Raw genomic sequence first — 26,893 nt, 5'->3', positions numbered from 1 at the left:
CTGCAGTATTGATTTGTGTTCAAGTGGGTCGTTGACATCAAGTAAATAATGCTTTAAAATGTAAAAGTAATGAAACCGTTACATTTGATATAGAAAATATTGTACACGTGCAAACATGTAGTAAAACATTTAAGTTCGTTAAACTATAAAAAGAAGTCAAATAAATATATGAAGTATTTGATCACCTGTATGTAATAGACTGTTCAACTTAGCAAGAAAGAATTTACCATCTTTTCAGCATGATGCGATAGACCAGGACATATTATATATTTAATTGCAGAAATCTAGTGCTTGTCACCAAACACTAGCAGTTCTTGCAAACTTATATGTTACACCAGCAAGCATAATGTCCTCATGGTTCCAGCAATTTATTTTTCATGTTGCTAATTCATGATTCTGTTGTGCATTTTGATAATTACATAAACTCACTATCTTCTAGGGATCAACTAAAATATTGAATGTTGTACGAGCATCGTATCGCTTCTTTGTATTAGAGCCTGAGATTTTCACCAGATTGTGGGACTGGTCCTGTTTTCTGGACCTTGTACGGCAATCTGCAAACCTCGACCCAAGCAAGGACACACAGTGGAGGATGAATATCTCTGACATAAGATGGTGTGGTATACAAATGCTCTTGGTTGTTTTGAAGCTGAGTTTTAAAGCGTCTACGAAGTTTAATCTCGACTCCGGAGAAGCTTTTCAGAGTTGGATGCGGTATGTTTTCTTTATCTTCTTATTGAAAGTTTGCATTACTTACATTATCAATTCCATTCTCTTTAGCATGAAAGTAACCATACAAAGGTCTGAAGGAGAGGAAGCATGAAAGATATAACGGAAACAGTCCCGTTCATGTCTTGAGAATAAAAGTTGCTGATTCAGTAGTTAGCATGCAATAACAAATATCGGATGTCTCAAACTAAGATACAATTAACTTCCATTCTGCTTCTCTAAATTTGTCTATGCTCACTCTCTTGCCTTCTCAACTTTTCTTCCAATTAAAATCTGCAGCTGGCAAGAATTTTGTATGGATGTATCATTGGAGAAAGCGGGATGGTATCTTGAATCTTCTGTGGAAGAAAAGATGGCTTTGTTTGGAAAATGTACTGATATCAATGACCGTCATTATTTAGAGCCTTGCAGCCTTAGTTCCATCTCTGCATCCTCCAGAATGCTTCATGAGACTGTTCCATCAAATCATAGCAGCATGTTGGAGACATGGTAATTTTCATAAATATGAAATGCTTGAAAAGGGGATTGTGTTGTTATGGCCCTGTTTGGACTCCCTTAAAAATAGGTTTTGGGGAAAAATTTATTTTAGCACTGTGATTTTTTGGAGAATGCGTGGTTGAAAATTAAGGAAAAATTTGGATTTATGTGTAATATTATTTTATTGGAATTGAAAAGTAGAAAGAGAAAAATGCATTTCCACAAAAATGGAGCCCAAACAGGGGCTATGTTACTATAGAAATGTTGATGATCTCTTATCAAATTTGTGAGAGTTAGTTCCTGAAATGGTGTCCCTTTCCAGTTTGGAATGTGTGGTTTGTTGAGCTTTCTCCTCTACTTCTATTTTCAGCTTTTTGTATGCTGAAGTTGCTTTTATGATGCTCACCCCTTTTTTATTATACATTGTTATAATCTGATTATCTCATGTATTCAGTAATTCTGGAAATCCCTTTATCTTGACATCTGCTGTGAAGAAAAGTTTTGAGATGGTCATGATAGCTGTGAGTCAGAGATGGCCAGTTCTTCTTTATGGCCCAGCTGGTGCCGGGAAAACGGCACTTATTTGCAAGTTGGCCAGGGATCTCGGTAGAAGAGGTATGCATTTTAATTCGTCAAGCTGCCATGTTTTGTTTTTCCAAATTACTCGTGCTTTTCTTTAAGAATTGGTGTTTATTCCATGCTCTTCCTCTACATATTTTTGTTTGGTGCATCATGTGTAGAACACTCTTGCTACTGTTCCATTGCCTTTCTTTCTACTATGCAAGGACCGATGATTCCAGCGGTGCTATTTCCCTAGTTGCTTTTGATAAAATTTAGTTATTCCTCCATCAAAAATAGAAGGGTCTAGATTTTAGCTTTCTTTCACCATAGAAACTAACCTTTGGAGGATACTATACAGAAAGTTCCAGGTTTGTTTGGTATCCACATGGCAGCATTAGATTGCAGCTAATAGGGCTACTCTACGTTACACCGCTTTCCTTGAGGATGAGTGAAATATGTGCAAGTCAATATGGTGGCATAAAAATGCTAATCTAGTGCGAATCAGATTCTTCAACTCTTTTATTTGTTTGTAATACTCAAACTGTATCTTCACGATGTGATCTTGCAACACTGTGATCAGATACTCCTTGGTGTGTAATTTTTTACTCTGTGTTTGTAAAAGCAGTGATGGTTAAATCTTTAACAGGAGACGAGAATAAACTTTAAGCAACACATGCTATATACTTAAAACTAGTCAATGTTATCAATGATCTAGATGTGTACATGTCTTTTTGTTATGCTTATTTACTTTCCAATAAATTCTTTAAAATGATTGGGAAAGAGGATAGATACACATGGTTTTCTAGATATATACCTGGGTATTGCCCGGAATCTTGCCACGAGACTTCCAAATGATAAATGTGGTTGTTAAACACGTGACCATGCATGTATATAAAAGTCTACCTGGTGATTATTGATTATTCTGTATTTGCTGAATTTCTTTTGGCATCCCTGATTGTTTAGGATAGACATGCCCCTTCATGCTTTAAACAGTTATGGTTCTGTTTTTCTGTTTTCGTGTGGAATTTTTCTAATTTCTACTCCTCCCCTCGACACCAATCCAAAAAGTTCTATCTATTCACATGGATGAGCAAATTGATGGGAAAACTTTAGTTGGGAGTTATGTTCCTACGGAACAACCTGGTGAATTCAGATGGCAGCCTGGTTCTCTTACTCAGGTTTGTTCACAATTTAGATAAAATAAAATTATTGACTTTGCGCTACCATGTTATAACCTGAATAAAATCACGATTAACAGGCAGTTTCAGATGGTTTTTGGGTTGTCTTTGAGGATGTTGACAAAGCGCATCCTGATATTCAATCAATCTTATTGCCTTTATTAGAAGGTGCAACTACATTCTTAACTAGTCATGGAGAGGTATTGCTTTTCCTTCTTCATGTTTGATTCCAAGGGGGCTCTACATAATTCAGCATTTTGAAGTCTGTCACCACATGCTGCTCTTTTTTTTTTTTTGTTTGTGAAAAAGCTTGTTAGAACTCATGAAGCCAATCTTTCTGTATCAGTTCATCAGTTATTGTCAATTGAAACATAATAATGAAATCCTCCAAATGTGTTCTTGACAAGGTCTTATATAAAATCTTTAAAAAGTTCACTAGCGGAAAATGAGATTGCTTCTTGACTGTTGGCTTTCAGACCGCTTTTCTTATATTTCAACATATATGTGTTTTTGGGTCCCTGATTTGAATTATCTTCTAAGCAACTAAGCAATCTAATTAAAATGCGGATCCAACCTAGGATGAATTTAGATATTTCAAGATTAAAATATAGATTCATAAGATACTTAAGAATATGGATGCAACTGCACTTGAAGTGTTCCTAATTTTTTTCAGGACACTTGATTGGTAAAATATTGTATTACTAAGTGTAGCTAAAAATGTCAAAAGAATATACACTTGTTTTTGTTACTTATAGTTATTACTAAGAGTTCGTTTGATTGCCAATTTTTCCATGAAAAATATGTTTTTTCTATCCAAATTCTTACTTTTATGCTTTTTGATTGTCCTTTTTTCATAGAAAATATTTTCTTACTTTTGATCACGTAACCATATTTTCCTCAAATCAAGGAAAATATTTTTTTTAGGGGGAGTATGATTTTATTTTCCAAGAAATTCACTCCGTGTTTTTCTCTCTCATCTATACACACTCTCACTTACCTACCAATAAAAAATAGAAAAGTATAATATTTTATAGATTGAAAATTAAACCAATCAAACACATTTAATTTACAATTTTCATGCAAATAAGTTCTAGGCAATTAAATTACCTAGAACTTATTTTTTCATACAAATTTTATACTTGCAATCAAACACACCCTTAAATTATGTGAAATTGATGACAATTTTTCATTTATGTGCAGATTATGTATTTCTTGAAGACAGATTCACATAAGATATAGTGCCTTCAATAGTTAGATAAACTATTTTTATAACTTAAATGATTTTATGTTCTTTTGAACTCTAAATTGGGGAATTGAATGGATTTGTTTTACAATTTCATGTACATAGTTATTATTTTTTTTACATTATAAAATATTTATTTATGTTTTTGAGTTTAAAATTTGATGAATTTTGGAATTTTATCACTGCACAAACTGTTCAAGAAGTATTATGATGCTTGCACTTTAAAATTTGACCATTTTCCTAGTTGCATTTTAATCAAATTAGTGTCGTTTTCCCTCTTATCTGTTTATATCGCTTTACGACTTTTCACTATTGGTTACTAATTTATCATGGGATCAATGTCTGCTTTGTTATTTATAAATTTTAATGGGATTTGATCAGCAAAGCAGATTCATTGTCAATCATTTGTGTATGGCTGTTCCATACCCTTAACCAGTAATTATCAAAAGAAATGGTATAGTTGTTATTATCCTAATATACATATAGCCCTTGTTTGAGCCACATTATTTTCATAAAAATACAGTTTTGAATAGTCTATTGATGAAAAATGTGTGGTTAAAAAATAAGGAAAAATTTAGGATTTACGTGTAATATTATTTTATTGAAAAATTTGTGGTTGAAATGATATCAAATCATTGTTTAAAAATGTATTTCTTCTAAAGAATGTGGCTCAAATAGGGCCATAATAAATTACAGCAGGATCACTTTTGTGTTTTCTACTTAACCTTTCCGTTTCTTTTGACTAGGTATAAATTCACTTGGAGCAATTTGGAGGAAAGTAAAAATTGGGCCTTTAACTACTGTGGACTTGCTAAATATTCTAATTGCCTGGTATCAAGAGTTGGAGTCTCTTGCAGAAAAACTCGTAGGTATGTTTAACTTGCATAGTATTCAGAGCAACCATCCTAGATGCATAAACATTTTATCTTTTTGCTTTTTGGTATAACATGTTTTTGGGGTATGATCTACACAAGCATTCTATGTTTTTTGTCCTCTATTGCAGAAACCTTTGAAAGAGTCAACCAGCTTACTACAGTTCAATCTGGAATAGTTGCTTCTTCAAATTGTCATGGAAGATTCTCATTAAGGTATGTATAATTTGTGTCTATATCTGGAAGTTGTGTTTAAATAATGTCATTAAGCCACATTTGTTGGCAATGGCAGAGATCTTCTCAAATGGTGCAAGAGGATTTCGGGCTTGGGCTTTTCCTTTCATTGGGATGAGCTTTCAGCTTATGCACGCGATAATATCTATAAAGAGGTCTGATAAAAATGGTTGCATTTGTTAGAATTTCTTATCTGAGAAAACTTAGCTTGATGAGATCAGCTTGATTATAAGTTTGGTGATTCTGTTTTCAGGCTATAGATATTTTTGCATCCTTCTCAACCTCCGCTGAAAATCGCTTAGCTATAATGAAGGAGATTGCAAAGTTGTGGTCAGTTTCAACTGCAGAAACATTATATCCTGCTAACAGACCCATTATTCAGGTTCTGCTATTTCAATGATGATATTTATTTTACTCCGCTGCAGAAATAATTTCTCACTCATTAAAATTCTGCAGGAATTGCGCTCTAATTTCCGAATTGGACGTGTTACCCTTCAAAGCACTGAAGTTGCTGCTAGTGTGCGTTGGATTTTCTCTATTTCTTTCCTTCCTTTTTCCGAGACAGTTGTGCTTTTTGTTAAATGTTTTTATCTGTTTTTTACAGTTGCATTCTCAGAAGAAGCCCTTTGTTGAGATCCGTAGTTCTGTACATCTTCTGGAGAAAATAGCTTGCTCTGTTATGTATAATGAGCCGGTTCTCTTGGTTGGTGAGACTGGTACTGGAAAGACCACACTTGTACAGAGTCTTGCCACGAGGCTTGGTCAGACACTTACAGTTTTGGTATGTCCGAAGTGTAACTTCTAAAAGTCTGATGAATCTGTATTTGGCTACAAATTGCTGTAGACACCCTTTCACATTAATTTTGTTTATGCTCCAGAACTTGAGTCAGCAAAGTGATGTTGCAGATTTGCTAGGAGGGTTCAAACCTATGGATGCCCGGTTTGTATGTGTTCCTTTGTATAAGGAGTTTGAGAACCTTTTTACTATTACATTTTCCTCCAAGGTATAGTTCACAAAAGTACATTATTATTCACGCTTGTTCAACGACATCTGCTTGCACATGGATTTACGTACTTCTTTCTTTTATATAGGATAATGAAGTTTTTCTCACTTCTTTAAGGAGACTTATGACTAAAAAGAAATGGAAAATGCTATTAAGTGGCTTCCAGAAGGGTGTCCGGAAGATGGTTGAAATAGGAATTTCCAGTTCTGGTAAGAAGCGGAAGAGACCTTTGAATGAAGAACTTTTAAAAGCTTGGGAGAATTTTTCAGTGAAGCTTGAAAGAGCTTGTACACAAGTCAATGCATCGGATGGAATGGTATTTTCATTTGTAGAAGGAGCCTTCATTTCTGCCCTTAAGAATGGTGAATGGATATTGCTGGATGAAGTAAATTTGGCTCCTCCAGAGATCTTGCAGCGAGTTATTGGGGTCCTTGAAGAAGAGAAAGGATCACTATGTTTAGTTGAGAGGGGTGATATTGATTATGTGTATAGGCATCCCAACTTCCGTATATTTGCTTGCATGAATCCTGCAACTGATGCTGGTAAAAGAGACTTGCCATTTTCGTTAAGGAGTAGATTCACAGAATACTTTGTTGATGATGTGTTGGATGATGAAGAATTGGTTTTGTTTGTTAATCAATTTATGGCAGATGACCATTCAGATAGAGAGTTGGTTAGTAAAATTGTGCATTTTTATAAAGCAGCAAAAAAGGAATCTGATGAAACTCTGCAGGATGGGGCTAACCAGAGGCCTCAGTACAGTTTAAGGTCTCTCTATCGTGCACTGGAATACACTAAAAAGGCACAAAGGTGTTTTGGGTTTGAGAAATCCCTTTATGATGGCTTCTGTATGTTTTTTCTGACTTTATTGGACAAACCTAGTGCTAAGTTGATGCGCAGTTTAATATCGTCAAGTTTGTTTGGACGGAATATACCTCAAGAAGTCTCATATAAATCGTACTTGAAAGCTAAAGGATCTGATGAAGAGTATGTTTTAACAAGTAGTGTTGAGAAGCATCTGGAAAATGTGGCTCGTGCCATTTTTATTAGAAGATATCCAGTCCTTCTACAGGGACCCACGTCTAGTGGAAAGACTAGCCTTGTTAAGTATCTTGCTACGATAACTGGTCATCAATTTGTTCGAATAAATAATCATGACCATACCGATCTACAAGAGTACCTAGGTTCTTATATTACCGATGCAAGTGGAAAGCTTGTTTTCCATGAGGGTGCCTTGGTTAAGGCTGTTCGAAATGGTTATTGGATTGTTCTCGATGAGCTCAACTTGGCTCCTTCTGATGTGCTTGAAGCATTGAACAGGTTGCTAGATGACAACAGGGAACTTTTTGTTCCTGAACTGCGTGAAGTTATTCGCGTGCATCCAGATTTTATGCTGTTTGCGACTCAAAATCCACCCACCATCTATGGAGGGCGCAAAATGCTTTCGCGAGCATTCCGCAACCGTTTTGTAGAGATTCATGTTGATGAAATTCCACAAGAGGAGTTGAGCACAATATTGGAGAAAAGGTGCAAAATTCCAAAAAGCTATGCCAAAAAAATGGTTGATGTCATGAAGGAGTTGCAATTTCACAGGCAGAGTAGTAAAGTTTTTGCTGGAAAACACGGGTTCATTACCCCCCGTGACTTGTTCCGATGGGCTGATCGTTTCAGGACATTCGGAAGATCCTATGAAGATCTAGCACGAGATGGTTATTACCTAATGGCGGAGAGGCTGCGAGATGATGATGAAAAAAAAACTGTTCAAGATGTTCTGGAGAGGCATCTGCGAGTCAAGCTTACTGTGGATGACTTGTACGTGCAGGTTAGGTTCTATTTGCTTCTGTGCAAAATGCACTATCATTGTCTCTCTCTTTCACTCACTCTGTGGTAATGAAGGGCTAGGTTTCAAACTTGACATTTCATGCCGCACGTTTTGTGCATATGCTCTAAAGTTTAATTACTAGATATTTCATGTTGTATTTTGTTGTGCATGTTATTGCTAGAAACTTGTGTTGCATGGACTTATAATGTCATAAATATGACCAAAAGGGTTGACAAAAATGGTGGCAAATGATTGTGATTTAGATAAATTTGTAAAAAGGGTATAAGAGTATATTATCTCTAGAGTATAATTTTTCTAGTTTAATTATGTGCAGCTTCTTTAATCTGAATAGTGATCTACAGGGTATGTGGTGCAACTAAATGGGACTATTGTTCTATAAAACCAATATTCATGTATTTCACGACTTACGATTAGCTTCTTAGATAACAATTCACTTTATAATTTATCCCGTGACGGTTGTTGATTGGGTTTTATACAGAGGGTATCATTCATCAGAATTCATGGTAAGCTCCTCCTGTTAAAAAATGCAATTAAACTTATTGTTGTTATTTCATTTAACTACATCTATGAGTACATTTTATGCTGATGATTCTGTTTTGTAGAAAACTTTAGTATATCGTCCAATGCAGAATTGTAACAAAACCTTTAATCTATGAGACAATGAGATGTTAATACTAAGATAACAGAAAATTTGCTTTCTTGTAAAATCTAACTTACATTATAGAGAATGCTTTTAGAGTTAAAAAGACAACATAAATAAGCCGTTTAGACGAGACTTCTATAAAAACCACAGCTAAATTTCCACATTCTTTATACCTAGGCAAGTAGCTTCTGTAAATATTGAAGGATACTTGAAATGTGCATTTTCTTTAATTAAATACATGCTGGAAAAAAAAAAATAATGTGCTAAAATGTTATTTGTAATACAGGAGCCTGATGGCAGAGACATAGCTTTGACTGGTGGAAAATATTCTGGAGAATCTAAAGATATTGAGAAGTATGTATCTTTTTTGGTACTTTTATATGTTGCAGGTTCCTTTGCCAATGGATATGGATTCCTCACCATATTTTTGTTTGCATTTCAGAATTATTTGGACAAGAAGTATGTGGAGGATGTACTTTCTAGTCGAGCGATGTTATAGGATGCGTGAACCTGTTCTCCTTGTTGGTGAAACTGGAGGAGGGAAAACGACTGTTGCTCAGTTGTTTAGTATCGTTTTGAGTTCCAAATTACACATTTTGAATTGCCATCAGTACACAGAAAGTTCAGACTTTCTTGGGGTTTGTGCTTCTTTTCCTTCGCTGTCTTTGCTTTTCTGGTGATTTTATGTTGCCGTCTTTTCACTGCTTGTTGACTTTTCCAAGTCCCCGTGACAAAGATTCCTTGTGGAACATATGATGATTTTTTGCTGCTTTCAATGAATAGGGTTTCTATCCAGTACGTGAGAGATCAAGAATTACTGCAGACTTCCAAGATCTGTGTGAGAAGTTGTTGCAGTCGAAGGCTTTCAACCTCTTCCCTGGAGATGCTGTATGTTTATCTTCTCAACTATAGGTTTTTAGTATTATTTTTCACTCTATTGATAATGGTCCTCTTTGGATTTGTTTATCTACAGACAATTTCGACGGATATTAATCAGGCTTCTCTTACTCTAAATAAAATTTCTGTAATCATCAATAGTTACAGACAAGGTCCAGTCTTGCATCCTGATGTCTCTGCACTAGACCTTGATTATATTGAACGAGTAACTATGGAGTTAGCTCTACTTCTTCAGAAGTGGCAGACCATTTTCATGTGGCAAGATGGTCCTCTTGTTGAAGCGATGAAGAACGGTGATTTGTTTCTTGTGGATGAGATTTCTTTAGCTGATGACAGTGTACTTGAGAGATTAAACAGTGTTTTGGAACCGGAAAGGAAACTGGTGAGTCTCTGTTATATGTCTTTCCTCTGGATCATTTTTATGTATTCTTAATAGGACTTTATGATTTTTCTGGGCGCTGAAAACTAGTATTCTGTTGGGCTGCCAATCACTTAATTCATAAAAAGTAGAAAGTTGGTTGATAATGCATGTGAATTATAATTTATCTTATCTCAAATAGAATTTCTTTGATCTCTCCAGTGATTTTATTGGCCTCTCTTGTATAGGTCTCTGGGATTTTTTGCATCTTCTGATATGACTACCACGGTTGGGCTTTAGTTAAACCTCTTTTTTGTTTATTGCTTTGTCTTGCACAGTTCATAAACGTAACATAACATATGACTTTGTGGGTTTGAAGAGGGATCTAAGCAGCAGCATCTAGGCACTTGTTCACTAAGTTGGTCACCCAAACTTGAACACAATTGCATTTTGGAGGTTATATCTCTGTGTTCAGTTGTAGCCCCTGGTTAACTTGATTAGGTATCTTAAATAGATGTCCACCGACAGTTCTTTACTGCAGTGTATACCAGAAGTTGAACAAGATTGTCACTTAGAGCTAGACTGTTGGTCACCCATTAAGACAAAAATAGCTATGTACACGCACTGTTGGTTTCTCCCGATGATGATTTGAATTTAATTTGGACTTGAGCTGTTATTACATCTTGGAAGTTGTTCAGTAATTCTATATATGAATTTTTTGCATAAGATCCTTTGTGAGTAATTAGTAATTTCGACATCTGATCAAGTTCTTTTTATTTTGACATTAATAATAAACCTATATTCATGTCCTAGTACTGAACTTTTGATGATTACATTTAACTGAAAATGAGCTTTATCCATTAAAGTGCACATACACTTGCACACACTGTATATATGTAAACGCATCTATAAACTCTCTCACGTATACACGTGTGTTAACGATTCTCTTTGCTTAAGAGTTCGCTAAATTGGTGTTTTGACCCTTGAATTGTCACAAATGTTATCCTTCAATTGAAGCAATCATGCCTACACTTCTAAATAATCAAAGACTATATACATAACAGTGTAGAATGGTTTGTCTTTTCGTTAGTATATGTGAATAATGTTAGAATTGTCTGAATGCCTCTCAATTGAGAGAGTCTTCTTATTGAATAGGAACTTTGTCCCCAATTACCGTCATAAATTATAGCCAAAATATTTCTATCAAATCTCATAATTATATCACTTTCCTAGTTACAACATAATCATATTTCTTATAAAAGGAAAGAAAGACTATTATATATTTGCAGTATAATTATGTGCAGAACATGTGTGATATACCGACATCCCCTTTCAAATTGATGCTAGCCGATGAAAAAATATAAATTTGTCAACCGTAAATTGATGTTGAAGACGTCCAAGAACCTTGATAGATATGTCAGCTGTCTGAAGATCTGTAGAAATGTTTTTTTTTTGTTTGTGTGTGTGTGTGTAATAACTTGTTGGTCAGATGCTTCTCGTATGGAGTGACAATTGACCTCAATGTGCTTGGTTTACTCATGGAATACCGGATTAGCAGCAATTTGAACAGCGCTTGTGTTGTTAGCATGAAGTGCGGTAGGAGTAAGCTGATGAAAACCAAGTTTACACCGTAAGCCCCAGAGCCACACAATCTCATAGCAAGTGGAGGACATAGCTCGATATTCAGACTTGGTGGAAGACTCTGAGACACGATTTTGCTTCTTACTCTTCCACGAGATAAGTGCATTTCCAAGAATCATGCACCAACCTGTAATAAACCGTTGAATATCCTTTCAACTAGCCCAATCAGTATCAGTAAAACCAATCAACTATAGGGAAGTCCCAATAGGAAAGAATAAACCTCGACCAGATGTACCCTTTAGATAACGAATGGTACGTTGCACAGCGGCCGGATGAGATAAACTGGCTAACTTGCTGGACTGCAAAAGAGATATCAGGCCTTGTTATTGTCAAATAATTCAAACTTCCTACCAACTGTCGATATAGCAAAGGATCGGCCAAAAGATGTCCTGCCTGGTGATTGACCTCCATAGGTGCGAGAATTGAGTTGCCTGACCCAAGTCCAGCAGAAGTAATTATCTCTCAAGTATATTTGTGGTGGTGTAATAGTGTACCCTTAGAAGTGGAATGCACTTCAAGGCCAAGAAAATACTGTAATTGACTAAGATCTTTCATGTGAAAGGAAGTTCGAAGATGTTGCACTTCCTCAATTAGATTGGATTGAAACCAAATCCCAAGAAATTCAGTAAGTCAAGGTTTCGGATTTAACCCAAAAAACGATGAATCAAGCAACCAACAAACGATGAATTTGTTGACCTGTTGATTACACAGCTTATGAATCTCACCCGGATTGTGAACGCCACAAGATTTCACTGTTGATAAGTTTAAAAATTTGTTCAAACAGGAACAAAGGATTTTTGAAGCAAAAAGCCTCTCGAGAGATCTCTCTAATAATTCATAATGAAACATCTTTTTTTACAATGAGAAATAATGAGCCTATTTATGCTAAACTAATGAAACCCTAGTTGACATGAAAATAAAGTCTAAAGATTACAAAAGATACCATACAATCGGAGTTTCAAATTAATTAGAAGATTATGCGAAATTGGAAAATTTGAGTCTCAAAACTCTACTATGCAGTCGCAGAGTTATAAGCCACGTAGTTGCATAAAACAAAATTCAGCCTTCAATTTTGTTTCAGGAACATGCTGTGTGGTCGCATGCCTTTAAAGCTATGTGGTCGCATAGCTTAAATTTCAACTCCAACTTTTTAATTTGCAGAATTTCGTGATGCTTCCGAATTGTACTCATGGGCAAAATTCGATACCCGATCTGAAAGTTATGCCTGTTTTAATTCACGTTGCTCGTTTTAAACATGATTTCGCCTTAATGACCTAGATATGGGTTGTTGTTTGGCTTGTCAACCTCAACATTTTGGACTCCATAGCTCGATCAAGTAATTGGACGGATTTATTAGCTCTTCGAGGTCTCCAACTTAGCTCGATTCTTGGTCTTAACTTTATCTCGACATTCCTCAAATACTCGATAATTTCTACCCCTTGGATCACACACGGAACCTGTAATGACAATATCATCTGCATACACTAGAACTACCATAATTATAATATCAGTCTTTCTAAGGAAGAGAGATGAATCATATTGACTTCGGATAAAATTGAAATTAAGGAGAGTAATGCGAAATTTATCAAACCATGTCCGCGGTGCTTGCTTTAAACTATATAATGATTGCTTCAGAGGATGAGTAGGTGAACAGGCCAGGAGTCATGTATCCTTCTTCTTTCAGTTCTCCATGTAGAAAAGCATTCAATGTGACCATTCTTAGGATGCATTAATGGCAGTGATAGTGCCTATTGTAGTCATCTTAGCCACCGGTGCAAATGTCTCCTCAAAGTCAATGCCATATTGTTTGTTGCCAACTGCTACCAAGCGTGCCTTGTATCGTTCTATGGAACCATTAGCGTGTAGCTTCTTTGTGTAAACCCATTTGCATCTAATAATTAGGGTTGGAAATGGTTCGGTCCGGTTCGCTTCTAACGAGAACGAACCGGACCTGGAATTTTTGGGTATTTAGTAAGTGAAATCATCGGGTCCAAATTTAATTATGGAACTGTTCGGGTTTGGTTCCATTCGGTTCCCATGTTCCGTATTATAATTAAATTTTTTAATATTTACAAAGTGACATTTATTCAACTAATGATATGTTCAATCTTAGCTCTTACAAAATAAGGTAGTTCAATTTTATGTGTTTTTTGCGTCTCTCTTTGCTGAGTTCTTAAATTTGATTGTTAAAATCACAGGAAGAAGATAGCGAGCTCAAAATAATTAAAAGAGACATTGTCGAGTTTCAATTTGATTTCTCCAGAACAGTAGAAATGGCACTACGGTAGAATAACAGATTTGGATAAAACTTAGGTCAATTTTAATAAGTTGACTTTGAACTGAAAATTAGAAATAAGAAAATCAAAATTTTGAGTTTGAACTAAATTAACTAGTTAGCAAATTTATTTAGAAAAAAATAATTTGGCATATTTAAAATAAATAAATTTAAAAAAATTAGGGAGATTCGGTTCTTGATCTAGAATTGAGAACTGAACCAAACTCGACGATTCTCGATTCAAATACTCGTTCGGATATTTAACTTAAGATAAATCACTCGGTTTGGGAGTTTTGTCTAGCCTTAAAAATAACTTTTACCCCATTTGGACAGGGTACAATGTCCCAAGTATGATTGTCTTGAGAGCTTGAAGTTCTTCATGCATAGCTTGCCTCCAGCAAGCTTGACTAGCAGCCCGAGAGTAAGATTTGGGGACAAAAGTAGTGTCAATTGTAGCTTGGAGTGCAGTACGTGAGAAACAATACTTTTCTGGAGGATGAGTGAGACGATTGGAGCGTCAAAGCTCAAGCTCCGGAGGACGAGGTTCAAGATTAGATATCGGTTCGAGATCAGGCGAAAGAGGCACTGAGGGATGTCTATGATATACAATTCATAATTTGAAGTGTTCAATATGACAATGTATAGCATCAAAAGTGGGAAGAATGACAGAAGCAAAATCAGGAGTGATACGAGACTGGAAGAAATATTGATTTTCAAAGAAAACCACATACCGACAAATGCGTAGCTTATTAGTGTCTGGATCGTAACACATAAACCCCTTATGTGTAGGACTCTATCCCATGAAAGCACACTTAGCTGCTTGAGCTGTAAGCTTGTGACGTTCGGTGGGTGTTAAATGGACAAAGCAGACACAACCAAAAGTATGTAAAGAATGATAGTCGGGAACATTACCAAACAAGCAAGAGTAAGGAGAGTTATAGTCTAAAGTGCGGGAAGGAGAGTCATAGTCCAAAGTGCAGGAAGGCAATCTATTAATCAAATATACAGCCGTAATAAAGCTTTTACCCAAAACTTAGGAAGGCACAGAAGATTCAATAAGTAAGGTATGAACAATATCGAGGATGTGTCGAATTTAAGTTTTGCAACACCATTTTGTTGGGGAGTATAAGGACAAGAGCGTTGATGAAGGATCCTCTTTATTTTGAGATAGTCCTGAAAATCTTTAGAAATATATTCCCCCAGCATCAGAACGTAAAATTTTAATGCTAGTGGAAAATTGGGTTTCAACATAAGCGACGAAAGTCTAAAAGATTGAGAAGACTTTGGCTTTGGAACAGAGAAAATACACCCAAGTAAAGCAACTGTAATCATCAATGAATTTCACAAAATACTTGTATTGAGCATGTGAAATAATAGGATTGACACCCCCAATATTAGTATGAATAATATCAAAGTAGAAGCACGACTAACATGATCAGGAAAAGGTTAAAATTTTGCTTTTATTGAGTTTACATGTAGTACAATCTAGAGAAAGATAAATAGAATCTTTATTACATAAATAACCTTGTTTCACAAGATAAGTCAAAACAGTAGAATTGGGATGTCCCAATTTCTTATGCCAGACATTGGAGTCCTCAATTATAGCAGTATGAGCTAAAGAAATAGTACTTGGAATGGAAAACAGGAGAGGAAACAGACGTCTCACTTTAGGCCACTTTGTGATCACTTTCCCCGATGCTTGACCATGCACAAGACCACCATCACGACCAAAATGAACATCACAATTGTTATCCACCAATTGTCTAACAGAAATCAAACTTGTAGATAGATCAAGAGATACAAACATATTGTTAAATGAAGGCCCTAAATTTCCAACCTCAATAATTGGGAGCGTACTACCATTGGCCATTTCTGTGTGTTGCTTACTCTCATACTTTTTAACATTATGTAAGTTATTTGTATTTCTAGTCATATGATTTGAAGCAGTAATTCTACAAAGCGTGTTGGGATGTGGTTCGACTGGACATTGTGAATACTTTATCTTATTTTTTTGAACGTGGCAGATTTCAGAGAAGTTCTAATGCCACATTTATTGTGCTTATCCCTAAGAAACCGGGAGCGACTGATATTAAGGACTTTCGCCCCATTAGCCTTGTCAGCGGGGTGTATAAGATTATTTCGAAAGTCCTGGCAAACAGATTAAAGGAGGTACTGGGAAAAGTAGTGTCCAAGTTTCAGAATGCATTTGTAAAAGGGCGTCAGATTTTGGACTCTGTGCCTATAGCGAATGAATGCATAGATTCAAGAATGCGCCTAAGGGCCCCAGGGATGCTTTGTAAGCTAGATATTCAGAAGGCTTACGACCATGTGAATTGGGGTTTCTTGTTATATATGCTCAGGCGCTGTGGCTTTGGGGATAAATGGTGTAAATGGATTCAATTCTGTATTTCTTGATCTTATGTGATGCAGATGTAGAACAATTCAGGAACTTGCGCCGTCTGCTCTTATGTTTTGAAGCGGTGTCTGGTTTGAAAATTAATTTGGGAAAGTCTGAGGCTATCCCAGTTGGGGAGGTTAATAATGTCGAGGAGCTGGCTGATATATTGTGTTGTAAGGTTGCGCAGTTGCCGATGTCATATCTAGGACTCCCATTAGGGGCACGATTTAAAAGTACCCATATCTGGAATGGTATTGTAGAAAGGATGGAGAGAAGGTTAGCAGGGTGGAAGCGTATGTACCTTTCTAAGGGCGGTAGACTTACTCTCATTAAATCCACTCTCTCTAATCTCCCTACTTACTTTTTGTCATTGTTCCCCATTCCGATAGCAGTGGCAAAGAGACTAGAGAGGCTTCAAAGAGAATTTCTGTGGGCAGGGTTGGGAGAGGAGAGGAGACTCCATTTGGTCAATTGGGGAGTTGTTTGTTTGCCGATGAGGATGGGAGGTCTTGGGGTGAGGAGCTTTGTGTTGTTCAATAAAGCCTTATTAGGCAAGTGGTTGTGGCGATTTGGAGTGGAGAGGGACAGTTTCTGGAGAGAAATAATTGGGGCGAAGTATGGTGTGACCGATGGGGGATGGTGTACATTTGAGGATCGTGGTTCTTATGGGGTGAGCTTGTGGAGGTATATCCGACGGGGATGGAGTGCATTTTTGGATAAACTGAAGTTTGTGGTTGGAAATGGTAATGAGATTAAATTTTGGGATGATTGTTGGTGCGGAGATCAACCGCTGAAGGAGAGATTCCCTTCCTTGTATCGTATTGCCTCAGTGTCCACTGCCATGGTGAGTGATTCCTTAGACATTCATAATGGGAGTTATAGCTGGAATATAACTTTTGGGAGGGATCTTCAGGATTGGGAATTAGAAGATTATTCTCTATTTATGACAATTTTACATGAGGCCCAAATTTGGATTGGAGAGAGGGATTGCATCAGGTGGAGGACAGCACAGGATGACATTTTTTCAGTTCGCTCATACTTTGGTTCCCTCATGGGATGTGTGAATAATTCATTCTCATGGAAGTTGGTTTGGCAGTGTAAATTGCCTCCTCGGGTGGCATTCCTATTGTGGACAGTTGTGAGGGGACAGGTCTCAACGGTAGATAATCTTCGTCGTAAAGGTTTTTATGCAACCGAGTGGTGTTATATGTGCAAGAAGGATGGGGAGACGATTGATCATTTGTTCATTCATTGTGATGGTGTACGTTGGATTTGGAACAGTATAATCAGTTCACAATCTATGGATTGGGTGATGCCTCGTCGTATAGAGGACGTGATACGGGCATGGCGTAGAAAACTTCGGGATAAGGATAGCAAATTAGTATGGCACCTTATCCCGGGCTGCATTGTTTGGTGCGTGTGGAGAGAAAGGAACAACCGTTGCTTCGAAGACCAAACAAAGACAAGAGAGCAGATAAGAGAAACATTTTACTTTACCTTGTATTCTTGGTTTAATGCTGTGGCTAGAAATCCTGTAGATGGGTTGCCTAATTTCATGTTTTTCCTTAATAGCTTAAAGTAATTGTACACCCCCCGTGTATTCTCTTTTAAGTAATAAAATTATTTGATTACCTATAAAAAAAAAAAATGATTTGAAGCAGTGGAATCAACCAACCAAGGAGAGGAGAGTAAATTTTTCTTACCTTACAGTCCCAAAGTAGAGAAGGTAGATATAATCATCTGATTTATTTGTTGTATCATCTCGGGTGTGAGAGTAGAAGAGGTGCTTACTGAGGTAGACTAAACATTGGCTTGAAAAGCCCGAGCCTAGCGATTCAGAGGTCATGTGCGACAGTCGTTAATGATGTGTCCTTCCTTGCAGTAATTATAGAATGTCCTGTTACAATCCTTGAAAATATGTCCATATTCCTTGCACTTGTAGCATTGCAGCTGATATTTAGATTTTCCTCATCCCTGGACAACATAAGCCACATCAATAACCTTAGAGGACACAGTCATTTGTCCTATTCCCAGTTGAGTAGTGAGACGCCGTTCTTTACGTAATAATTCTCCCAGGCAGATATCCGATGATGGAACATGATTGCGGTTTTGTAAACTAGCCCTAACAGTTTTGAATTTTTATCGAAGCTTCATAAGAAATTGACGCCTTTGATTTTTTACTTGAATTTCCTGTAATGCAGCTAATGCTTCTTTGGGAGCATTGTAATGAATTATGCTGGAGAATTCATTCCATAGATTAAGAAAACCAGCATAGAATTGATCAATCAAAAGATTACCTTGATTGTATTGTGCAATCTCTAATTCCAATTAGAACTTCCATGCGAAGTTTCCTTGATTGTAAATACGTTCGAGATAATCCCACATATCCTTGGCTGTAGTGAATGAGCATAGATTGGATATCATATAAGATTCAATTGATCCCAAAATCTATGAGATAATACGAGCATCTGCACTTTCCCATTGTTCTTTCCCTTCTTTATCTTCAGAGTCGTAGATGATCCATCCAAATGTCCTCAAAGTTCTTTTTCTTTTATAAACATTTTGAATTGAAACTCCAATGTGGAGTAATTTTTTCCATTAAAACGGACAAAAATATTTTCCGTCGACATCATAAATGTAGCATTCGAACACAGTTCCTCTAATCAGTCAACAACGTTAATATGTTTACTACAATCCAAACAGTGGCCCAACAATAGCCCAAAAGAATAAATTGCAGCTCAGACAGCAATAGGTGAATGTTAGCAGCCCAAAATGTAGCCAAAAGATAGAAATAGTGGCCCAGTTAACACTGTAACAGCAGCCCAATTAGCCCAAAATAAATATGGTAACACTAGCCCAAATATTAGCCCAAACTAAATTTGTAAGATTTCCGACCAGATTCTGCAACAGCTAGAAACCTTAAGAAAATTGCAGAATCAAAGGAGGTTCTGATACCATGTTAAAATTGTCTGAATGCCTCTCAATTGAAAGTTTCTTCTCATTAAATAGAAACTTTGTCTCTAATTACCGTCCTTACAGCCAAAATATTTCTAGTAAATCTTCTAATTGCATCACTTTCCTAGTTACAACATAATCATATTTCTTATAAAAGGAAATAAAGGCTATTCTATATTTACAATATAATTATGTGCCTAATATGTGTGATATAGTGACAAATAATGTGTTTTTTGGCGTCTTTTGTGAGCTGGAAAAGTGTACTTGAAATTGATGAGTCCCTTCAATGTTAATGTAGTTACTTGTTGAAGTTCTTTTGGGCTTTGTTGTTTGAACATTTGCATAATCTGTCTTCCTCACTTCTGTTCTACTTTTATCATGTTCTGCCTCCTTTTTATAATTTTGATCGACTATATTACAATTTATTTTTTCTTCGCATTCACCTTTCCTTTCATAATTCCTGTGTGGAAATAAAGTTGCTTCATGATTGCTTCATTTTTGTGATAGCTTGCTCTTACCTAAAATATCACTTTCCAATCTTTGTTTAACCAACTTCTCCAAGTTCAGGATAAGGATCAATATTTCTGTTGTATCTTTCAGTTTTAAAGAAATAACTTAATACAATCTGGTTTCCTTGATTACTTGAACTAGTTTTATGACGTTCAGGTTAATCTTCAATCACTTCTATAAATTTTTTTATGCGCCCTATATTCTAGCATTATCTGATATTTTTTGTCTCAATATCTGCAGTCTTTGGCTGAGAAAGGTGGGTCTGATCTTGAGAGTATAATTGCTCACCCAAACTTTTTCCTCCTTGCTACAATGAATCCTGGTGGAGATTATGGTAAGAAGGAACTATCACCTGCCCTTCGGAATAGGTTTACAGAGATATGGGTTCCTTCAGTTAGTGACACAGACGAGCTCAAAAGTATTGCTCTGGAGAGGTAAATTTAGTAAACTTTCTTTTGGAACAGTATGCGATACATGTATGTGTAATTTACGTGTATATATGTTATTTCTTAATGATTTTTTTCCTCAATATTCTCCACAGGATTTTAAACCCACAAATTGCTGGTGTTGTGGATCCCATGCTTAATTTCTGGGAGGTACATTCTCATCCAGTTGTTCATAGATGGCATATTTGTTTTATCCATTATAATTTGTTCAACAATATACTTGTAAACTCCTAGGATTGTTTTATGGTAAATGCAAATCCATTAGGTTTATTTGCTAATTATCCGAACTATATGCCATGAAGATAGGTTCCTTTTTTGTTGGAAGCAATGGTTGTTCCATTTTTGGAACTTTCATGTTTGGAAAAGTATGTCCAGTAGAAATGGTGATCAGGGTTTTCTATAATAAAAACATTCAAAGCAGAATTTGATCCCTTCGTATCTGTTTGTTTTTCCGAAATTCCTTTTGTTGTCTGATTGATTGTTTTTTCCTGCTCATAGTGACATGATGGCCTAATTGCTTTCTTCAGTTCCAGTTGTATTTAAGTATAGTTTTGCATTATTTATATGAATGATGGCTAGTGTCATTATCGTATATTCTTTTTTTTGCCATGCAGTGGTTCAACCATTTACAAACAGGAATAATACTTACAGTACGAGACCTCTTGTCTTGGGTATCATTTATCAATGCAACGGAGGGAAGTTTACAAGCTGAACTTGCATTTCTACATGGGGCATTCCTTGTGTTACTAGATGGACTTAGTTTAGGTACATGTCTGTGGTTTTGGCTGCATATTTTGTTTTTACTTATTTGTTAAAGTTGTTCTTAATGGTAAAAAAATTTCTTTGAGCTTTCTTGCCAAACTATTTGTTAACAACATTTTATTACTTCTTTAGATGAAATTAATTAATTTATAGTCACGTTCTCACAAAAAATCAATTATGATCTCTGTTGCTTTAGTGATGATAAAAGTTGTCTCCTCATTTGGAATTTTCTTTGGTTATGTCAAAAAGAGACATACTGGTCAATAAAGCATGTACAAGTTGTTTCATTGTCTATTTGTGATTGACTTGAGCAGACTTTTCGTGACTTCTAATGACATAGGTTGTATAACACTAATTTTTATGTCAGACAGTCTTAACATGTTTCTGAGATCGAAATTGTTTATATAGCCCAGCCATTGCAAGTGTTACTTCTCTATATTTGGAAAATAGAGTACATATACATATTGAGGGGCCAGAAATTAACCCTCTGTTTGAGCCCCATTCTTTGAAAAAAATACATTCTTAAACAGTGTTTTGATATTATTTTAACCACACATTCTTCAGTAAATAATATTACATGCAAATCCAAAACTTTTTTATTTTTATTTTTTAACCACACATTTTCGATCAATACACTATTCAAAAATGCAATTTTATGAAAAGAATGGGGGCTCAAACAAGGGGTAAATCTGATACACATGTTGTTCTTTTGATAAGGGAGTAGAGTTACTTCAGAAGCTTTAAAGAGTTACGTAGAGGGGCTGGAGTGAAGAATAGGATATTGTTATTTTTCAAGGGACTGTGTCAATTGATAATGAAAGAGATTCTGATTGAGGTTCAATGGGGAGAGAGAATGCAAAAAGGGCTAGGAGTTCGAGTTTTTAACTCAAATCAAAATGTCACATTTGCAGTACCTAATCTGCCTAAAGATAATTAATCATTCTCTATTGCTTAGATAGGACTGCATAGGACTGCCTGAGTTAATTGTTATATATCATTTCTAAATTGTTTTATTTATTTACAGTCATTTGTTCATTATATACTGACCTTGCCTCTAAATTTTCTGTTGACCTTTAGGTACAAATATACCAAAAAGCGATGCAACAGAGTTAAGGATGAAATGCCTTACTTTTCTTCTGGAAACACTGAAGGTGGTGGTTTATACATGTCAATCTGAATTTTGTTCACTAAAAAGAAGAAATTAGTTACACAGGCAACCATAAATATATATAGTTTAAATGACATAAAAGCTATATGATATTTCCCTAATGTTTGACTCTTCAGAAAAAAAGAAGAAATTGAATATGCTGGCAAATAGAAAACATCTTACCTGTGCCATATGATGTTATTCTTTGGTTGTACCGTTCGTTAGAGCTTATTCAAGTAGGCAGAAAAAATTTAATTGCTGAATATCTCTTCTGAAAAGAAATAAAATATCTTGGTAAATCTTTGTTGCGAATATCAGTGATAGAGAAAATTTTTAGGAGTAAATCAATCATTCTCTGTCAGTGGAGAGTATACGAGCTTTTGAACGTAACCTTACCTTCGCATTACATGCATAGAACCCAACCGATAGTTGCTACAATGATCTTTGGCTACATGCATATATTTATCATTCTTTTATTAGTTATTCTTTTGACACAGCACAAATTTCTCTTTCTTGTTCAGTTGGATGCCTAACATGCATGTTCAGTTTGGCTTTGATAACAAGCATATTTATAAAGAATATAATGGTGCTTTTGTTTCATTATGACAGGAGTACAATCATACACTCGATTTCTCCAAATTTTCCACTTTAGAATCTTATGGTTGGGCTAATCTTGGAAGTTCAACAGTCTCGATATCTGCTGACAGCATGCAGCTTGATGACCACTTTGGAATTCATCCTTTCTATATTGAAAGAGGTATATATTACAGTTTTCACTCTTCATAAATCTTCACTTGCAGTTCTCGCTGGATGGAATCAAAAGATTATCTACATATTCTCTCTTTTTGGTGGAGGAGGAGATTTATCCCCTGTTTGAGCCTCATTCTCTAAAAACTCACTTTCAACTCACATTCTTCCAATAAAATAATTTTACACTTAAACCTAAAACTTTTTCTTACTTTTTAACACCACATTCTCCAAAATATTCACTATAACAAATCTGTTTCCCAAAATATGGGGCTCAAATAGAGCCTTAATCCTTTCTTAATGAAATAGGATTTGTACAGTTCTATCTTTCGTACTTGTACTTCCATCTTGCTAGCTTACAGCTTCATATTGTATAAAAATATATCCACTTGTATCTTTTGTAGCATTGTTGCTTATTCTACATTGAGAAGACCCCTCTTCTGTTTTAAAATTGTTGAAACACTTGATGATGTGAAAAAATATGGATTTAGATTGCCCAAGTCATCTGATTTTCAAGGAATTGAATTTGTTTTCATATTGCATCCTGACTTTTGAAGCATTTTTCCAATTTCATGTGTCGTTATGTGTTAGACCGAACGCATTCGATTTATTGGCTCATCCAACCCGGCAGCAAACAACTGAACTTAATTTGCCACATTATTCGTGTATTACTTGCAGAACCTTTTTTAAAATTAGAAGATATGTAGTGTTTTCATTGGTGGTATTCAGCACTATTCTTTACTCATCACCTAAATAATTGTTGATGGAAGAAAATGCTCTATAAGTGATAGGGGATGTTTTATGAGATTGGTTACTCTTATGTGTGGTTTTGTTCAAATATCTCTGCTGTGCCTTATCTATTTCTGGAGGAGCAAAGTAGTTGAATATACAACATAATTCTGATCTTGGTTTTTTTGGTCTTACAGAAGTTTAAATAATTTTTTTTTTTTTTTTTTTTTTTTTTTTTTGGAGACTTTATTCTTTAATACGAAAATTTCTGGATGTGCCTATTAAAAAATTTTCCTCAGTCCATTCACTATTGTTGCTATAATATATAGCTGCTGTTTTTAGTATGCCAGGTTTGGGAGTTAGTTTCTCAATTGAAGTCGTATATTCTTTCAAAAAATATCATTTAGTAATGTAACTGTTTTAGGTAGAGGGATACTTTCTATATTTTAGTTGTATATTGATGATAAATTGAAATAAATCATGTACCCGTTCCTTTGCTTCTTTCTATGTTCTGTTCATTTTTTGATGATGAATAGAAATATATCATGTCCTCGTTTATTTGCGTTTTTTTTTTTTTTTACTCAAGCAGTTTATGGTACGTTAAAGAGACTTTTTAACTGAAACATCTTAAGTAATTTACATGAAATTTAGTAGTTACAAAAAGTTGACAATGTTTTATTTTGACCTGAATTTATCACACAAGGTCAGGGTAAAAGCTTTCAGAATGTTGGATTATTTTGGTTGCATGAGTTTTATCTTGAGAGTCAACTAGTACGTTAATATCATTTACTGCCTGTTGGTTGATCTTCATCCCTCATTAAGTGCTTTCCATCAAGCATTGTCTGCACTAGTACGTTATGGAGTATATGCTTTATCGTAAAGATCTTGTTTAATCTTGTGCAGGTGCTGAGACTATTGATGCTAAAGGATTTGAATTCCTTGCACCAACCACCTGTAGAAATGCATTGCGGGTGCTGCGTGCTATGCAGCTTTCAAAGCCTGGTACTCTTTTTTGCAAGCTAATTATGTACCTTGATTAACAATGATATATTTATATGCGTGGATTTGTTGTCTGTGTATTCCTTTGACTGCATGCGGTATTTATTAAATAAGAATGAAAATTCTATGATGAGCTTTCTGATATTTAGAATTTTCATGCTTCTAGTTCTGTTGGAAGGAAGTCCGGGTGTTGGGAAAACAAGTTTAATTGTTGCCCTTGGAAAATATTCTGGGCACACCGTTGTTCGAATCAACCTATCAGAACAGGTTAGTGAGTGAACCCTCCTTATTAATCCTTCATTTATTTCATTTCCCACACTGTGATTTCCTGGTATTGTAGCCACCCTTGTATGAATATTGGCATTACAAGATCTTAATTGGCTGATTTGTGCAGACCGACATAATGGACTTACTGGGATCAGATTTGCCAGTCGAGAGTGATGAAGGAATACAGTTTGCATGGTCTGATGGAATCCTACTTCAGGTTGGAAAATTGTTATTTGTCTTGAAGTATGATTTGATTATGAAATCTAATGATTTTCTGTATGTTTTGTAATCAGGCCTTAAAGAAGGGATCATGGGTTCTGCTGGATGAACTTAATCTTGCTCCACAATCTGTCTTGGAGGTATCACTTTATATTTGTCACTTGTCAGTACTTGCTATTTATCTTTCATGTAGAAAGTATTTTTTGCTTATTATTAAATACTAGTTTTTTTATGCATAGATTTTGACAATTTAATTATGAAAATTAGGGTTTGAACGCTATATTGGACCATCGAGCTGAGGTTTTCATTCCTGAATTGGGTCGTTCTTTTAAGTGTCCAACATCTTTTAGGGTTTTTGCTTGTCAGAATCCTTCTTATCAGGGAGGAGGCCGGAAAGGCCTTCCGAAGTCTTTTCTCAACCGGTTCACTAAGGTATTACTTGTCTGTCATTAGATACACAGGCAGTGCGTCCGAGTTTTAACTCTTTTGTGAATGTCGATGGCTTAACGATTTTTTTCCTTCCAACTGGATTCAGGTTTACGTTGATGAGCTAGTCGAGGAGGATTATCTTTCCATATGTAGTTCACTTTATCCATCAATACCAAGAGCCATTCTTCTGAAATTGGTATTATTCAATAGAAGATTACATGAAGACACGATGGTGTACCACAAGTTTGGTCAAGATGGGTCCCCATGGGAGTTTAATCTGCGAGATGTGATCCGTTCATGTCAAATCATACAGGGTTGGTTATTACTTATCTTGATTTATTATATTGATATCAACATGATGTATTCTCTCACACTAAATATTTTTCAGGTGCTCCGGAAAAATCAAAACTTGATTGTTTTTTAAGCACTGTTTACCTGCAAAGAATGCGCACACCATCTGATAGAAGAGAAGTCATGAAGTTATATGAACAGGTTTTTGGACTGAAGTCATTTATAAATCCGCAACCAAGAGTTCAGCTTAATCCTTGTTACTTAACCATAGGAAACATATCAATTGAGAGGAATCGCTATCAACCTTCTGGAGTATTTTATAATGAGCTTAAAATTTTGCCCAGCATACGTAATAGCTTGGAAGCTGTAACACAATGTGTAAAGCATAATTGGTTATGCATATTAGTTGGCCCACCATCTGCTGGTAAAACTTCATTGATTAGATTACTCGCTCAGGTCACAGGGAATGTGCTGAACGAATTAAATCTTTCTTCTGCAACTGATATATCTGAACTGCTTGGATGCTTTGAGCAACACAATGCCTTCCGTGACTTTCGACTTGCCATTGCTCGAGTTGAAAGCTATATAAATGAGTATTGCAGCTTACAGTTGGAATCTTCCCTTGAGGTATTTTTTCGAAGAAAGGATCTGATTACACGGTGGCTTGCTTTCTTATCAAATATTGAATATGGTCCTTCTGCTGGGTCTATGGCAACAGACTCTGAGAATCAAAGGATGAGATACTTTGAGTCAATCCCTATGTTAGTTGAGATTATTGAAATTTTAAGTTCGGATCAAGAGATATATAGACTGTGTGTTTCGTGGTCTCAGAAGAATCTGGAGAGTACTCTTAATAAAATTAAAAAGTTGGAGGAAGATTACCGGAGGAGGAGATATTCTGTGAAGTTTGAATGGGTAACTGGATTACTTATAAAGGCTATAGAGAATGGGGAATGGATTGTTCTGGAGAATGCAAACCTTTGCAACCCAACGGTTTGTATGTTCTATTGTTTGTTGTTCCATAATTATTTTTATTATT

The 26,893-nt window shown here is 35.7% G+C and overlaps 2 protein-coding genes across 2 annotated transcripts in view; both read left to right on the top strand.

Annotated features, from left to right (window-relative positions):
• Positions 1-421: 421 nt before the first annotated feature.
• Positions 422-3,206, top strand: LOC111406253 (midasin-like). Its single transcript, XM_023035563.1, has 5 exons — positions 422-714; positions 1,009-1,218; positions 1,661-1,821; positions 2,836-2,945; positions 3,026-3,206. The coding sequence occupies exons 1-5, from the start codon at positions 593-595 to the stop codon at positions 3,170-3,172; spliced, it is 750 nt and encodes a 249-aa protein (XP_022891331.1). The 5' UTR covers positions 422-592; the 3' UTR covers positions 3,173-3,206.
• Positions 3,207-4,930: 1,724 nt separating this feature from the next.
• LOC111406850 (midasin) overlaps positions 4,931-26,893 on the top strand; it is a gene marked incomplete at its 5' end in the record, with an annotated part of 42,535 nt that continues 20,572 nt past the window's right edge. The window contains 24 exons of the mRNA XM_023036218.1: positions 4,931-5,057; positions 5,192-5,276; positions 5,353-5,449; positions 5,548-5,676; positions 5,751-5,813; positions 5,899-6,075; positions 6,173-6,298; positions 6,387-8,120; positions 9,071-9,138; positions 9,227-9,422; positions 9,568-9,672; positions 9,758-10,063; positions 20,059-20,252; positions 20,360-20,414; positions 20,879-21,029; positions 22,104-22,177; positions 22,783-22,930; positions 24,553-24,651; positions 24,815-24,915; positions 25,043-25,132; positions 25,209-25,274; positions 25,402-25,566; positions 25,670-25,877; positions 25,952-26,847. Of these exons, the coding sequence (XP_022891986.1) occupies positions 4,931-5,057; positions 5,192-5,276; positions 5,353-5,449; positions 5,548-5,676; positions 5,751-5,813; positions 5,899-6,075; positions 6,173-6,298; positions 6,387-8,120; positions 9,071-9,138; positions 9,227-9,422; positions 9,568-9,672; positions 9,758-10,063; positions 20,059-20,252; positions 20,360-20,414; positions 20,879-21,029; positions 22,104-22,177; positions 22,783-22,930; positions 24,553-24,651; positions 24,815-24,915; positions 25,043-25,132; positions 25,209-25,274; positions 25,402-25,566; positions 25,670-25,877; positions 25,952-26,847 (5,460 nt within the window). The remainder of the gene's footprint in view (positions 5,058-5,191; positions 5,277-5,352; positions 5,450-5,547; positions 5,677-5,750; positions 5,814-5,898; positions 6,076-6,172; positions 6,299-6,386; positions 8,121-9,070; positions 9,139-9,226; positions 9,423-9,567; positions 9,673-9,757; positions 10,064-20,058; positions 20,253-20,359; positions 20,415-20,878; positions 21,030-22,103; positions 22,178-22,782; positions 22,931-24,552; positions 24,652-24,814; positions 24,916-25,042; positions 25,133-25,208; positions 25,275-25,401; positions 25,567-25,669; positions 25,878-25,951; positions 26,848-26,893) is intronic.

The sequence above is a fragment of the Olea europaea genome, chromosome 12 (assembly GCF_002742605.1).
Source record: "Olea europaea var. sylvestris chromosome 12, O_europaea_v1, whole genome shotgun sequence".
Taxonomy (NCBI): domain Eukaryota; kingdom Viridiplantae; phylum Streptophyta; class Magnoliopsida; order Lamiales; family Oleaceae; genus Olea; species Olea europaea.
Note: the sequence above shows the minus strand (reverse complement) of the source record. Positions and strands in the feature narration are given on the sequence as shown.

Coding starts and splice junctions, on each gene's coding strand:
- LOC111406253 (XM_023035563.1), top strand. CDS start 593: ATGAATATCTCTGACATAAGATGGTGTGGTATACAAATGCTCTTGGTT. Junction 1,219..1,660: donor AGCAGCATGTTGGAGACATG/GTAATTTTCATA, acceptor TCATGTATTCAG/TAATTCTGGAAATCCCTTTA. Junction 1,822..2,835: donor CAGGGATCTCGGTAGAAGAG/GTATGCATTTTA, acceptor CAATCCAAAAAG/TTCTATCTATTCACATGGAT.